General features: G+C 44.7%; 1 protein-coding gene across 2 annotated transcripts in view; it reads left to right on the top strand.

Annotated features, from left to right (window-relative positions):
* The window catches only part of gpc5b (glypican 5b), a 507,172-nt gene that overhangs the window by 127,524 nt on the left and 364,345 nt on the right, over nt 1-15,303 (top strand). For both annotated transcript variants that reach the window (XM_052017859.1, XM_052017858.1), the window contains exon 3: nt 10,878-11,572. In XM_052017859.1, coding sequence (XP_051873819.1) covers nt 10,878-11,572 — 695 coding nt within the window. The remainder of the gene's footprint in view (nt 1-10,877; nt 11,573-15,303) is intronic.

Here is a 15,303-nt window from a genome sequence, read left to right as displayed (position 1 = left end):
AATTAGTTTATTATTGCCATATATAGCGAGGTACAGTAAAAAAGTTTTGCTTGCCATCTGTACAGAACATTTCATTACAACAGTGCATTGAGGTAGTACAAGGGAAAACAATAACAGAATGCAGAATAAATTCTTATAGCTACAAAGAAAGTGCAGTGCAGGCAGACAATAAGGTGCAAGGCCGTGACAAGGTAGATTGTGAGGCCAAGAGTCCATCTTATCATACAAGAGTTCAATAGTCTTCTAACAGCATAGAAGCTGTCCTTGAGCCTGGTGGTATGTGCTTTCAGGCGTTTATATTTTCTGCTTGATGGGAGGGAGGAGGAGAGAGAATGTCTGGGGTGGATGGGGTCTTTGATTATGTTGGCTGTTTTACCGAGGCAGTGAGAAGTGTAGAGAGAGTCCACGGAGGGGACGCTGGTTTCCGTGAGGTGTTGAGCTGTGTCCATAACCCTCTGCAGTTTCTTGTGGTCTTGGGCAGAGCAGTTGCCATACCAAGCCATGATGCATCCAGATAGGATGATCACAATGTACCTCGATGATCACAAGTACACACGATGTACTGACCACTAAATGATTATAACTCTTGCTCTGTCAGTTTTCTTATATAAAGTACTTTAATGTTGGTTTCTAGTGTTTTCTCGTATCACATCAAGAGAGATAAGAATTTGAGGTAATAGCGTGTTGTGTTAGACGCACTAGAAGTATGTCTTTGTGTGGACACATTGGGTTGTAAGGATACCCCTCAGCGTAGAGTGACTGGACTGCTTACAGGAGTGACTGACAACTTTTTATAGCATTTCTGAAGTAAAACTCTGAGCCCAATATACTTAACAAAAACTTGACTTAAGCCTGGGTGTTGGTGGTATTCTTCCTGTGCCTTGAGCTGCCTGTTGAAGGTGGTCCTGGTCTCAGAAGCAGATGGGAGATCACTGTGGCTCAGTGGACCATGTGTTTTCACCAAAGCAGTCTCTGCCCAATTCTCCAAATTTCAATGTCCTCTCCCAGGCTGACATCACAAGTATTGAGGCCTGAGTTACACCCAGCTAGCTATATTGATCAGGCCACATTGCTCAAATGTCTAACAGACCCCTGAAATAAATGCTCTATTCCGAGTCTGTTACGGGAGGAGATTACCAGGTGGATGGAGGAATGGATTCGAGGAATTGCTGCAGGAAATGCAACATCCCCATTGAATTCTGGGAATCTCTGCCCTATGACCACTCAAAGCCATGCATTGGGACTGTAGGGAGACCCCACATTACTGGCAGAAGGAGCGGATCACCTCACAAACGCCCCAGAACACTACGCAAAAGATGCATTTCACTGTGTGTTTTGATGTACATGTGACTAATAAAAGATATCTTATCTTATCTTACAAACTATACACCCACCCCATCAGCCAACTCTGCTCCATCTGTGGCAGAGTCTGCAGTTCCTACATTGGCCCCTTTTAGCTGCCTCAGAACACACAAAACCAAAGTGGGCAGAAGAAACAAAAGCTTGAAAGCATATACTACCAGATCGAAGGACAGCTTTTATCCCACTGTTATCAGACTCTTCAATGGACCTCTCATACGCTTGGAGATAAACTCTTGATCTCCCAATCTACTTTGTCACGGGCCTTGAACTTTACTTGTTTACCTGCACTGCACTTTCTCTGTAGCTGCTACACTATATTCTGCATTCTGTTTTCTTTTTACTACCTCGATATACTTGTGTATGGCATGATCTGCCTGGATGGCCCGCAAGCAAAAATTTTTCATTGTATCTCGGTGCATGTGACAATAATAATAAAGCAAAACCAACCAATGGAAGGAAGTCATCCTGAAGGACTGCCTCTCGGGAGAAGGCATGGGAATAGGGTACCACAACGCAGGCAAGGATTAGTTTCAGAACAAACAGTGGCAGTTTTTCCCCCCAAAAATATACTTTATTCAGAATATATACAGTAAATATAACAGGCACATGTCTTTATCTATATTAATTCTAACAGCAATTCAATACATTCCCTTACAAGGCGTTAATGACACTCACCTTTCTTTTTTAAGCTAGAACATAAAAGCAAGGATGTACTGCTGAGACCTTACAAGGTGCTGGTCAGACCGCGTTTGGAATATTGTGAACAATTTTGGACCCCGTATCTGAGGAAGAATGTGTTGCCCCTGAAGAGGGTCCAGAAGAGGTTCACAAGAATGACCTGAGGAATGGAAATCTTAGCATATGAGGAGCATTTGATGGTTCTGGGCCTGTACTTGATGGAGTTCAGAAGGATGAGGGGGGATCTCATCGAAACCTACTGGATACGGAAAGGCCTGGATAGAGCGGACGTGGAGAGGATTTTTCCAGTGCTGGGAGAGTCTAGGATCTGAGGGCACAGCCTCAGAATAAAGGGATGTCATAGAACATAGAACAATTACAGCACAATTCAGGCCCTTTGGCCCACAAAGCTGTGCCGAACATGTCTCTACCCTAGAAATTACTAGGCTTACCCATAGCCCTCTATTTTACTCAGCTCCATGTACCTATCTAACAGTCTCTTGAAAGACCCTATCGTATCAGCCTCCACCACCATTTCCGGCAGCCCATTCCATGCACTCACCACTCTCTGAGTAAAAAACTTACCCCTGACATCTCCTCTATATCTACTTCCCAGCACCTTAAACCTATGTCCTCTTGTGGCCACCAATTCAGCCCTGGGGAAAAGCCTCTGACTATCTACCCTATCAATACCTCTCATCATCTTATACACTTCAATCAGGTCCCCCCTCATCCTCCATCTCTCCAAGAAGAAAAGGCCGAGTTCCCTCAACCTGCTTTCATAAGGCATACTCCGCATTCCAGGCAGCATCCTTGCAAACCTCCTCTGCACCCTCTCTATGGCTTCCACATCTTTCCTGTAGTGAGGAAACCAGAACTGAACACAATACTCCAAGTGGGGTCTGACCAGGGACCTATATAGCTGCAACAATACCTCATGGCTCCTAAATTCAATTCCCCGATTGATGAAGGACAATAAACCATATGCCTTCTTAACCACAGAATCAACCTGCACCGCCACTTTGAGCGTCCTATGGATTCGGACCCCAAGATCCTTTTGATCCTCCACACTGCCAAGAGTCCTACCATTAAGACTATATTCCACCAACATACTTGACCTACCAAAATGAACCACTTCACACTTATCTGGTTTGAACTGCATCTTCCACTTCTCAGCCCAACTCTGCATCCTATCTAATTCCCTCTGTAACCTCTGACAGCCCTCCAAACTATCCACAACACCTCCAACCTTCGTGTCATCCGCAAACTTACTAACCCACCCCTCCACTTCCTCATCCAGGTCATTTATAAAAATCACAAATAGTAAGGGTCCCAGTAAAGATCCCTGAGGTATACCGCTGGTCACCGACCTCCACTCAGTATACGACCCTTCAACAACCACTCTTTGCCTTCTGTGGGCCAGCCAGTTCTGGATCCACACTGCAATGTCCCCTTGGATCCCATGTCTCCTCACCTTCTCCATAAGCCTCGCATGGGGTACCTTATCAAACACCTTGCTGAAATCCATATGCACTACATCTACTGCTCTCCCTTCATCGATGTGCTTAGTCACATCCTCAAAAAATTCAATCAGGCTCGTAAGGCAGGACCTACCCTTAACAAAGCCATGCTGACTATTCCTAATTATATTATACCTCTCCAAATGTTCCAGATGCCTCTCAGGATCTTCTCCATCAGCTTACCAACCACTGAGGTAAGACTCACTGGTCTATAATTCCCTGGGCTATTCCTACTCCCCTTCTTGAATAAGGGAACAGCATCCGCAACCCTCCAATCTTCCGGAACCTCTCCCGTCTCCATGGACGACACAAAGATCATCGTCAGAGGTTCCGCAATCTCCTCCCTTGCCTCTCACAGCAACCTGGGGTACATCTCATCCGGTCCTGGCGACTTATCTAACTTGATGCTTTCCAAAAGTTTCAGCACCACCTCTTTTCTAATATCTGCATGCTCAAGCTTTTCAGGCCACTGCAAGTCCCCACTACAATCCCCCAGATCTTTTTCCGTGGTGAATACTGACGTAAAGTATTCATTAAGTACCTCCACTATTTCTTCCGGATCCATACACACTTTCCCACTGCTGCACTTGATAGGCCCTATACTTTTGCATTTCATCCTTTTACTCTTCACATACTTGTAGAACACCTTGGGGTTTTCATTGATCCTGCCCGCCAAGGCCTTCTCATGTCCCTTTCTGATTCTCCTAATCTCTTTCTTAAGTTCCTTCCTTTTAGCCTTGTACTCCTCTAGATCTCTAACATTACCTAGCTCTCTGTACCTTTCGTATGCTTTTCTTTTCCTTTTGACTAGACTTATTATAGCCTTCATACACCACGGTTCCTGTATCCTATCATGACTCCCCTGTCTCATCGGAACATGTCTGTTCAGAGCTCCACACAAATATCCCCTGAATATTTGCCACATATCTTCTGTACTTTTCCTAGAGAACATCTGTTCCCAATTTAATCTTCCAAGTTGCTGCCTGAGAGCCTCATAATTCCCTTTACTACAAGTAAACAGCCATCCAGCCTGTCTGTTCCTATCCCTCTCTAGTGCTAATGTAAAGGAGATAGAATTATGATCACTATCACCCAAATGTTCACCCACTGAGAGATCTGACACCTGACTAGGTTCATTACCCAATATCAAATCAAGCATAACCTCTCCTTTTGTAGGTCTATCTACATACTGTGTCAAGAACCCTTCCTGAACACACCTAACAAACTCCACCCCATCTAAACCCCTCACTGTCTGGAGATGCCAATCGATGTTTGGGAAATTAAAATCCCCCATCACAACAACTCTGTTATTCTCACACCTTTCTAGGGTCTGCTTCCCTATCTGCTCCTCAATAACCCTGTCACTATTGGGCAGCCTATAAAAAACACCCAGCACTGTTATCGACCCCTTCCTGTTCCTAACCTCCACCCATAGAGAGTCTGTAGACAATCCCTCCACAACGTCCACCTTTTCTGCAGCCGTGACACTATCTCTGATCAACAGTGCCACTCCCCCACCTCTCTTGCCTCCCTCCCTGTCCTTCCTGAAACATCTAAAACCCGGCACTTGAATCAACCATTCCAGCCCCGGAGCCATCCAAGTCTCCGTAATGGCCACCACATGATAGCTCCAAGTATCGATCCAAGCTCTAAGCTCATCCCCCTTGTTCACAACACTCCTTGCATTAAAATAGACACATCTTAAGCCTGTCTGAACACTTTCCTTCTCTATCACCTGCCCACGACACCCACTCCTAGCCTCCTCCACTCGAGAGCCAAACACCTCCTCCCCAGTCTCTCCAGTATGGATCCCACCCCCCAACAATTCTAGTTTAAACTCTCCCCAGTAGCCTTTAGCAAACCTCCCCGCCAGTATGTTGGTCCCCTTAGGATTCAAGTGCAACCTGTCCCTTTAAAACTGAGATGAGGAAGAATTTCTTCAGCCAAGGGGTGGTAAATCTGTGGAATTAATTGCCACAGAGGGCTTTGCAAGCCAAGTCATTGGGTGTATTTAAGGCAGAGATTGTTAAGTTCTTGATTGGGAAAGGGTTTAAGGGTTCTGGGGAGAAGGCAGTAGAATGGGGCTGGAAAAAAATCAGCCATGATCAAATGGCAGAGCACACTCGATGGGCCGAATGGCCTAATTCTGCTCCCATATCTTATGGTCTTAAACAATGCATCTGCGACGGCACGTTCCATGACTGGGTCTTGCTGCTCTGGTATTCAATTATGCTCACACCCATGCACCCTCCCAATAAGGTCAATGCGTGATATGATGAGATTAGTTAACAAGAGTCCTCAAAGCAGGAGAGTTGCAAGAACTGTCACGTTGTGGGTTAGATTGGCCTTTAGTTACCATGCATTCCTATCTCCACAAAGGCGACTAGTGCACTTGGGGTCTGGAATTGTCTGGCCTTGTTCCTGCTGGATTGGCTTTCACATGCAAGAAAATAGTCAGGCTGAGCGTGCCTATTAATCCAACAGCTGTCACAGAGTGAAGTTGCTCCTTGTTAAATGTTCAGGCTGGGATTCTAACTGTGATTGCTTGATTTGTTTTAATATTGGGCAGCTGTCTGTGCACTATCATTTCTTAACCAGGCTGTGCTCCCAATGGAAAACCTCTCCGGAATATTTTTTGTTACTTTTGCAACCATTCATTCATGCTGCAGAGGCTGATCTCCCTATGGTTGTGAGAAAAAATTTTCAGTTAAACTCCAATAATCCGGTGTCCGCTTATTCAGAAATCCCGATAATCCGACATCTAGCTCATTCGTTACTATGAAATGTGAGCTGGGGGTGCAGATTGAAAGTGGGCTCTGCACAAGAGCCAGGAGTCTGCAGCGCTTCTGGGACCAGGGTCGGGACTAAGGGCGGGGTGTGGAGCTGGAGCTGGGGTCGTGATCCGGAATACCAGAGGTCAGGAACGTGGGTGGGTTTGCAGTTGGAGCCAGGGTCCGGAGTGCAAGTACATTTCCTACTCCCTTTAAGCTCACTGGAAAATTTGTTACACTACTGTGTAACATGTTAAAAAGGTGAAATAAAAGTGGTTTGGTTATTAATAGGTGTACCATCCAGTAATCTGGAAAATCCATTCATCCGGCACTACCAAGGCTCCAAGGGTGGCAGTTTATTGGAGTTTTCCTGTACAATTGAGTCACAAGGAACTGTCGGTGTTATTGACTTTACTGTACCTCAATGATGGAATTATCAAAGTCAAATTTATTGTAATATGTACAAGTACATGTATGCACAGGTCCAATGAAAAACTTATTTACAGCAGTATCACAGGCACATAGCATTATATAAGCAGTACAAAAAAGAACTTAAACATAAATAATGCACAATTTTTACAAGAAAGATCACAGTTAGAACAAAAAAAACAAAGTCCATTTTAGTGGAAAGTGATCAAAGTGGTCATAGTGTTGCTAAGCTGTAGTGCTTAGGGTTTTGCCAGTTGATTCAAGAACTGAATGGTTGAAGGGAAATAGCTGTTCTTGAACCTGGTGGTGTGGGACTTCAGGCTTCTGTACCTCCTGCCCGATGGTAGCTGTAAGAAGATGGCATGGTCTAGATGGTGGGGATCCTTGATGGTGGATGTTGCCTTCTTGAGGCAGTGCCTCCTGTAGATACTACCGATGGTGGGGAGGGATGTGCCCCTGATGTATTGGGCAGAGTCCACTACTCTCTGCAGCTTCTTGACTATAAAGAAAGGGGAATCTAAAGGCAAAACTGTTAGATATTAATATGGTCACTGGGCTGTGACTGAAGCAAATGGACAAGTGACAATTACAAACAGTGCTAGTTATAAGAGACATAGATTGAGTGGACAGTCAGAGACTTTTTCCCAGGGTTACAATGGCTAACACGAGGGGACATAATTTTAAGGTGATTGGAGGAAGGTATAAGGGGGATGTCAGGTGTAAGTTTTTTTACGCAGAGAGTGGTAGGTGTGTGGAATGCACTGCCTGCAGAGGTTGTGGGGGCAGATACATTAGGGACATTTAAGAGACTCTTAGATAGACACATGAATGATTGGAAAAATAGGGAGCTATGTGGGAGGGAAGGGTTAGATAGATCTTAGAGCAGGATAAAATGTCGGCACAACATTGTGGGCTGAAGGGCCTGTACTGTGCTGTTATTATCTGAGGAATAAATGTTGGGCTGCATTCGCTGGTTCAGAGCCGCCAGTGTTTAGCTGTTTAACTGGTGTTGTGGCCTAGAACCCTCCGTGTATATTGTCAGACACGCTGATGGGTCAGGAAGGCTGAATCTGTCAGTTGGACTCCGCCTGCAACAAATGGCACATCCCAATCTCCAAAAATAAGCTTGGGAATGGGTTCTGGGTTCCCGTGACAGGTTGGACCTATCAGTGGACCCAAGGTCTCCATTGATTTCAAAGGAGATATAGTAGGATGAAGGGGAAGGTAATTTATTAATATGTTTTTATACATTAGATTGTTTTAAATTTTAAATGATCAAACCTCACTTTTTAATAATTTTTAGACATGTCAGAGATTACAGTTGACAAAGCTGGCAGTGGGGCTTGGCCAGCTGTCAAGCTAACCAGATATTTCGGGGGCAGGACTTCCCAACTGCATCGCCAGAGACTCTCTTGCTCCTCAGACCATGCTGCTGGGATCTGACAAATGAAGTGGGGGGGAGGTGGGTGGTTGGCCAGCAAAACAGGCCTGAAAATCAAATGCAATTGAGTGAGCACCACAGTTCTGAAGGTAATGATTAAATTACTGCCGTTTGTCACGCTCTCGGATGACAAAAGTTTTCAACTGACTCAAGTGTATCAGATTCCAGCAAAAATCAGTCCAACTGGACAGCTATTTCATTCCTTAGCTCATGGATAATTTTAAAGAGACAGATCTGGTCAGTGGTGCAGCTGGTAGAGCCACTGCTTCGCAGCTCCAATGACCTGGGTTCAATCCTGGCCTCAGCTACTGAGTGTGTGGAGTTTTCACGTTCTCCCTGTGACCTCATGGGTTTCCTCCCTATCCCAAAGACGTGGGTTGGTAGATTAATTGATCTCTCTAGTATGTAAATGTGGTAGCATCTGGGGGGAGTTGATGGGAGTGTGGGGACAATAAAATGGGTTAGTGTGGGATTAGTGTAAATGGATGGTTGATAGTCAGCACAATGGACTGAAGGGCCTGTTTCCGTGCTGTATGACTCTATATGGTATGAGCTTTGCACAACTTCATTGCTTCTATGCTCTCTGGTAGGGGGGGGTGGGGTGTGTGGTGGTGGGGGAAGCAAAATACAATAAAATTCTGATAATCCACAAACCAACCATTTAGAAATCCTGATGGTTTGGTTTCTGACGCACCAGATACTAGTTTCCTGTACTGTCCCAACACTTGCCGGTCCCCACACTGCTGTGAGACTCCCCAGGGCCCTCGGTGCCCGGAGACTCACTGTTTCCAGGTCCCCACAGCTGCCCAAAGACTCATCAGATCCCAGTTCCTGTGCTCCGCTGAATCTTATCGTTTACTGGAGAATTTATTATAATACTGTGTAAACATTCTTTTAATTAGGTTTTCTTTATTGTGTTGGGAAATTAATATGAATAATGTCCAGCAGTCCGGAAAATCCACCAGTGCAGCACCACCAAAGTCCTGAGCATGCTGGATTATCAGAGTTTTACTCTACCATTTTAGTACCCTTATTAATTTGTCGCAGTGCCTTCAAATTCCCAGATCTCTTCCTGCACCTCTTTGTGTCATTTATTTTGTATTATATCTACTTCTAAAATACATTACTTCACAATTCTCTGTATTACTTTTTATCTGCCATGTGCACGTTCATTTACTCCTATTTATATCCTCCTGAAGTTTGTTACACCTTGTACATATAAACGAGCATTTGGGAGACCAGCAAGATGGATGGGGATGGATTTGCCGGCTACTGCGGGGCTTCAGGCATCTTCTGCCGGGTGGGAGCAGGGCATGCCTTCTCTCCCCCAACTCCCTGTGCCACAACAATTGGAGTCTGGGTTGAGCTGAGCGGAGCTGGGAGCGCTGAGCAGACTCTCTCACTCACTCACTCACTGAGTCAGTGAGGCTGGCTGGCGGCCGCTCTTCCCGGGCCTGCTCGGTCTCCAGTCACAGATGTTTCTGTGATCCTCTCCCACACAATGTTTTTGTTCATTTCTAACTTACAAACAGTTTGGGTTACGAACATGTCTCAGGAGCAGAACCCTATTGTAACCTGGGGACTGCCTGTACTACCCTCATATTTACAGATGGTGGAACAATAGATGGATAAACAGCACTTGAGTATATTTGAGGGTATTTGGAACTCACTGGCACTGAAAGGCTGCTATAGCTGCACTCAAATGCCCTTTTATTCTTTGCCCACCTTCTTCCTCACACATTGTGCCAGCATTTGCATATTTCAGGGCATTGCAGTCCCTTCTCAGTGCACTGAAGGAATTGGAAAGGAACAGAATGTGAAGGTGAAAAGCTTCCTGGTATGACAAAATAAATCTCTGACTCATAGTGCAGCATCTTCAGGAACAGCACAATAGCAACGTTTAAGAGGCATTTAGACAGACACAAGAACAGGTAGAGGGAATGGAGGGATACAGACAGTGGGCTGGCAGGTGGGATTAGTTAGATAGCTATCATGGTTGGCACAGACATTATGGGGTGAAGGACCTGTTCCTGTACTACTGTTCTGTTCTAATGTTGGAAGAGGACCACAGAGTGAGGTGACTCCAGCATCATTCCTTTTTCTAACGGTGATACTCATCTTCTTTATCTCCAAGCGTTATTTTCTCATGTGAAGATAGTTGCCTTTAGGTTGCCTGTACACTTTATACATTTATTTTGCTCTGAGTTTAATTTCTGAAAGGGAGCAGGTTGCTAATATTTGAACATAAGTCCAAGGAATAAGAAGAAGCCACTTACTCTGACCCAGGCCATCATTTTCCAGACTTATCCGGATACTATTTTTGCAACATTTCCCACACATCAATAACAAATCTTAATTGTTCTTTGCCTTAGTGACCTTCCCTAGATGTTCATTGCTTTACCCTTTGGTGAAATGGTTCAGTTGGAATGCCTACTCAATCCTTTTTCACATGCTATCTTCCTTCATTTTCCAGCCCATCATCACATCCATGAGTGATACGGGGGAGATGTGGTTGAAAGTTCTGGGAAAGTGCAGTAGTGGGATCGGGAGCCTGGTTGAAATGAAGAGGGGATAAGGAAAATATTATGGAAAGGGTTGAGATGTGTAATATGTCCTCTTTAGATCCTGCAAGGGTTAAGTCTGTTGTTAACAAAGTTTATTCTTTTCCTTTGGCAGAGGCCTTTAAATTGTTGATACACATTGCAACCAATCACACCAACTCTATGTTCAAGACAGGGTACAGAACAATGGCAAAGGAAGCTTCAGAGGTGGTGAAGGGGTTGTTTACCGACATCTCTCTGTATGTTCTGGATTTGGGCGCAAGTATTGAAGACGTTGTCCTGAGTTTCTTTGATAGTCTCTTTCCATTGGTTTACAATCGACTGATACACCCAGGACTCAGTGAGGTTTCCGTGGATTATTCAGAATGCCTCCGATTGACCAGACAGGATATCAACCCCTTCGGATCCTACCCTATGAAGATGGCAGCTGAACTGTCCAGACCCCTTCAGGCAATGAAAACTCTTCTACAAGCCCTGAACATAGGCAGTGAGGTGATAAACATGACTGAGAATGTTGCTTTCACGCGGGAGTGTACCAGAGCCTTGGTGAAGATGGAATACTGCTCTCACTGCCATGGACTGACTCTGATCAAGCCATGTGTTGCCTACTGTCTCAATGTCATGCGGGGCTGCCTGGCGAATATCGCAGATATTGATCCCCATTGGCGGGATTACATTTCGAATCTGGACGAGCTCACCAGTGTCATTATGGGATCGCGAGGTGTGGAGCAGGCGTTGCTCAGGGTGGCCCCACTCGTGAATGAAGCCATTTTGCATGCCCAGTTGAATGGACCGGAAATTTCCACAACAGTAAGTAATAAATGATTGTAATGTGTTCCTGCCTTGTCCCAAGATTAAAGCCTCGGAGACAGGGTAAAATGAATGCTCCCCATTTTTCTATGTGAAGTCATGTCCCATATTTTTGCCTCTGATCATATCACTTTGGATTTAATCACTGAATATGCCTTTTTCACAGTGTCATTAATTTTATCAGTGTTCTCTCATTCTAACTCTCTCTCTCTCCAGCTCTCTCTCCCTCTCCAGCTCTCTCTCGCTCTCTCTCTGTCCAGCTCTCTCTCTCCAGCTCTCTCTCTCTCTCTCTCTCTCCAGCGCTCTCTCTCCAGCGCTCTCTCTCTCCAGCTCTCTCTCTCTCTTTCAAGCTCTCGCTCTCATTCCAGCTCTCTCTCACTCCATTTCTTTGTTTACTTGCTCTATCTCTGCCTATCTCTGATCACTTATGACTCTGCATATATCCATGCCTCTATTACCTCTCATATTTTCTGTTGCTATCATTTTTGCTTATCTTTGCCTTCATTTATCTGTGTGCGTGTGCATGCATGCCAATACTTTCTTTCTTTTCTACTTTTCCTCCTTCACCTCTGTTTACTGCTTTGCATGGCCGTCTCCTCTCCTTTCTCTGTATCATTTTACTGTAAAGTGTAAATACGTTTGTGTTGACCTTGACAAAAGCTTCAGCAGACATAAGCTCCATGACACAGAATCACCAGCCAACTTCTGTGACAGTTAGATCTCACAATGTGACTGTTTGAAGCGGTTTTCCCTTTGTTGGATTGTCAGTATTTGAAAGAACGAGAGATCAGAATTGTGAACTTCGTCATGGCTTTGTGAGCAGCACTCTTGTCCTTGACAGAAGATCATTGGTTTAAGTCATAATCCAGGACTTGAGCACATTTGCGGGTGGCATGCTTAGTACAGAGGCAGTGCTGTACTTTTGGTGGTAACCACGATAGAATTTCTACCGTCTCAGGTGAGCTTCGGAATCCCCAATGCACTATTTTGAAAAAGACCGGGTTCTTCGCAGTGACCTGGCCAATATTTATCTGTCATAGAAAAATGAATTAGTTGGACATCAGGCATTGTTGCTTGTGGAATCTTGCTTTGCACAAATTAATTGCATTTCTAATAAAAGTAACTACACTTCAAAAGAAACTCATTAGGTCTGAAGTACTGTGAGCAACATACCAAAGTAATGAAAGGTATTGTATACAGACCTTGAGGTAGGAAGGAAGGTTTCTGCTCCCAAGGACTTCTGCTTGACAGTGCTCCAGAGTGGAAATAAAGGGGTGATTATATACTGCCCCAGCATGTAGAGCTTCCTAGCCTATAGACACTTGCAGAGTAAGGATACATATGAAGATTGGCTATTTGGACAAGATACCAAGATGCAGCGAGTCACTGTGGAGTTCCTCTCTACTATGATTTTGGTATTTTCGGGAGGTGACTGGATGGGGCTGGTGGTGGGCTGGAAAATAAATGGAATGCCATTTTTGTGGAACATATCTGGCTTGCTAGCTTGAATTACATAGAACATAGAACAGTACAACACAAGAGCAGATGCTTTGGCCCATGGTATCTGTGTCGACCATGATGCCAATTTAAACTAATCCCATCTGCCTGCACATGGTCTGTATCCCTCCATTCCCTACCTGTTCGTGTGCCTGTATAAATTCCCCTTAAACATTGCTATCGTATCTGCTTCCACCACTTCCACTGGCAACATGTTCCAGGCACCAATCCTGCTCTGCATTTTTTTAAAAAAATCTTGCCTCATAAATCACCTTTAAACTCCTCCCCCCCCACCTTAAACCCATGCCCTCGAGAGTTTGACATTTCCACTCTGGGGAAAGAGACTGACTATCTACCATATTTGTACCTCTCATAATTTTATATACTTCAGTCAGGTTGCCCATCGTCCTCTGACGCTCCAAAGAAAACGATCCAAGTTTGTACAACCTCTCCTTGTAGCTAATACTCTCTAATCCAGGCAACATCCTGGTTAACCTCTTCTGCACCCTCTCCAAACTCTCCACATTCTTTCGTGTGGCAACCAGAATACCTCAAATGTGGCCTGACCAAAATTTTACACAGCTGCAACATGACTTCCCAACTTTTGTATTTAATGCCCTGACCAATGAAGGCAAGCATGCTGTACGCTTTCTTAACCACCCTATTCTCTTGTGTTTTCATCTTCAGGGAGCTGTGGATGCACCCCAAGATCCCTCTGTACATCAATGCTCTGTGGGTTCCTGCCATTTACTGTATACTTTACTCTTACATTTGACCTCTCAAAGTGCAACACTTCACACTTGCCCTGATTAAACTCCATCTGCCATTTCTCTGCCCATATTTCCAATTGATTTATGTGCCGTTGCACCCTTTGGCAACCTTCCTCGCTATCATAACTCCACTGATTTTTGCACCATCTGCAAACTTACGAATCAGCCGAGCTACATTGTCATCCAAATCATTTATATATATCACAAACAACAGAGGTTCCAGCATTGATCCCTGTGGAACACCACTGGTCACAGACCTCCAGACAGAATAATACCCCGCTACCCCTGCCCTCTGTCTTCTATGGCCAAACCAATTTTGAATCCAATCTACCAAGTCACTGTTGATCCTCATTTATAAGTAGCCATCCCCTTTGAAAGCCCAGACAACCAGACTGAAGAACAGCTTCTTCCCCACGGCTGTCAGACTTCTGAACCAGTCACTTCTTTCACAACGCCTTCCCAGTGGTGCTGCCACGTTCTCAAACCCTCAATTCTATCTCTTCTGTTATTGTCACTTTAGCGTTTCTTGTTGCACTGCTGTACTTTGTACCATTCCGTTGTTTTGTGCGTGTCACTATTTATTATTACTGTGTAACCACACTGTTTACTCTGTGAGGTTCACACAAGCAAAGAATTTCATTGCACCCTGGTGTGTATGACAATAAGCTAATCTGAATCAAAGCATAGGAATCTTGAAGATTAATCCAAAGTGAGGTGGCGGGTTAAGAGAGGAAGAGGAGTTGAACCTGCAAAATTTGATCTGCTTCAACAAAAACTGGGCACAGTCAGAGCAGTGGGCTACGAGTAACAACACGTCCCTTTGAGTGTGAATGGAGCAATAAGAATAAACAGCAGGCAGAGAATAGAAATCATATTTTTGTTCTCCAGTAGGTCATCTTCGTCTTTTTTTATTGTTTTGTGGTACAAGTACTGTTTTTGCGGAGAGTTTTCTGACGGGAATACAAGATCCGAGACCACGAGCACTAAATAAATAAATAAACAAACCAGGAGAATGGCCAAGGAAGTTTTGTTTTTACTGTTTTGTGGGAACTTTTCCACAAAAATCAGCAGAAGAAAAGTGTGAGAAGCCTCATTATACCCAGTGGGAAGACCACTGCCAGATCTCTGTGTGCCAGTGAGCTGCATGGAAGCCTTTGAGTTCTGCTCTGAAAGCAGGCTCTGAGCATGTTTTTTTGTTTGTTGGCAGCTCTCCTGGTTTCGGCTTGAGGCTTTCAGGGATGACTGGTCGCCACTGGGAGCTGTGGATGCTTGAAAAGATTGAATGGTTACCAGGCAGCAGACATAGGCTGCTCTCACTTATGAGGGAAGGGCCAGAGGATTGTTTTTGGCTGAGCTCATCATCACTTTTTTAACACCTTGTGGTCCCTCCTCTACCCCTGCCAAAAAAGGACACCCGAGCGAGGTTTCCTAACGAGGGGTGGGATGTTTATTGGACGGGTTTAG

Source organism: Pristis pectinata, chromosome 6 (assembly GCF_009764475.1).
Source record: "Pristis pectinata isolate sPriPec2 chromosome 6, sPriPec2.1.pri, whole genome shotgun sequence".
Taxonomy (NCBI): Eukaryota; Metazoa; Chordata; class Chondrichthyes; order Rhinopristiformes; family Pristidae; genus Pristis; species Pristis pectinata.
Note: the sequence above shows the minus strand (reverse complement) of the source record. Positions and strands in the feature narration are given on the sequence as shown.